At 45.4% G+C, this 656-nt stretch overlaps 1 gene segment (V, D, J or C); it reads right to left on the reverse strand.

Annotated features, from left to right (window-relative positions):
* Positions 1-4: 4 nt before the first annotated feature.
* On the reverse strand, positions 5-476 carry LOC121940755 (the record flags this gene model as incomplete). The annotated part of the segment is given in 2 exon segments: positions 5-264; positions 357-476. Coding segments are annotated over 2 exon segments (300 nt in total), but the record flags the coding sequence as incomplete, so codon positions are not given.
* Positions 477-656: the final 180 nt, after the last annotated feature.

Raw genomic sequence — 656 nt, forward strand, 5'->3', positions numbered from 1 at the left:
CATTGTTGATGGTCAAACGATAATCTGATGTAGACTGATGAGTAGATGTGAACTTTGGAGAAGAGAAACCAGGGCCATAATCAGGAGAGCTCCAGCTGTGATAAAACCTCAGTACAAACTGAGGAACTCCTCCTGGAGTCTGTTTATACCAGCAAGCTGCACTGTTAGTAACAGTCCCCAGGTTACAGTCCATGGTGGCTGTCTCTCCTTTCCTCGCTGTCACAACAGGAGGCTTCTGTGTCACCACCGTCACACCACTCACACCTGGAAACAACAACACAACAAGGAGTCAAGAGAAACACACAGACTGACGAATCCAACATGAGGTCAAAGCTGCAGTAAGTCAGCCTCCTTACATGTTAGAGCAGTGATGAGAGTGCAGAGCGTCCCCAGCATGTTGTCAGTGTGTGCTCAGAATGGTCTTGTAACTTGGAAAGTGAGCTGACTGCTGACAGATCAGAGTGTTTGGAGGATGAGGAGAGGAGGTGCTGGAGGAGCAATTTAATACAACACTGAAACTGAGAGTGACTGACAGGAGGAGGAGCTTTGCTTCAGTCTGCGTGGTTTATCACATTTGTAAATCTTCTCTTCTGGGGAGGAAATTGTGTTAAATGTATCTATTATTGTCAGTGTAGATGGAAATTTTGATTTACAAA

Source organism: Plectropomus leopardus, unplaced genomic scaffold (genome assembly GCF_008729295.1).
Source record: "Plectropomus leopardus isolate mb unplaced genomic scaffold, YSFRI_Pleo_2.0 unplaced_scaffold93697, whole genome shotgun sequence".
Classification (NCBI taxonomy): domain Eukaryota; kingdom Metazoa; phylum Chordata; class Actinopteri; order Perciformes; family Serranidae; genus Plectropomus; species Plectropomus leopardus.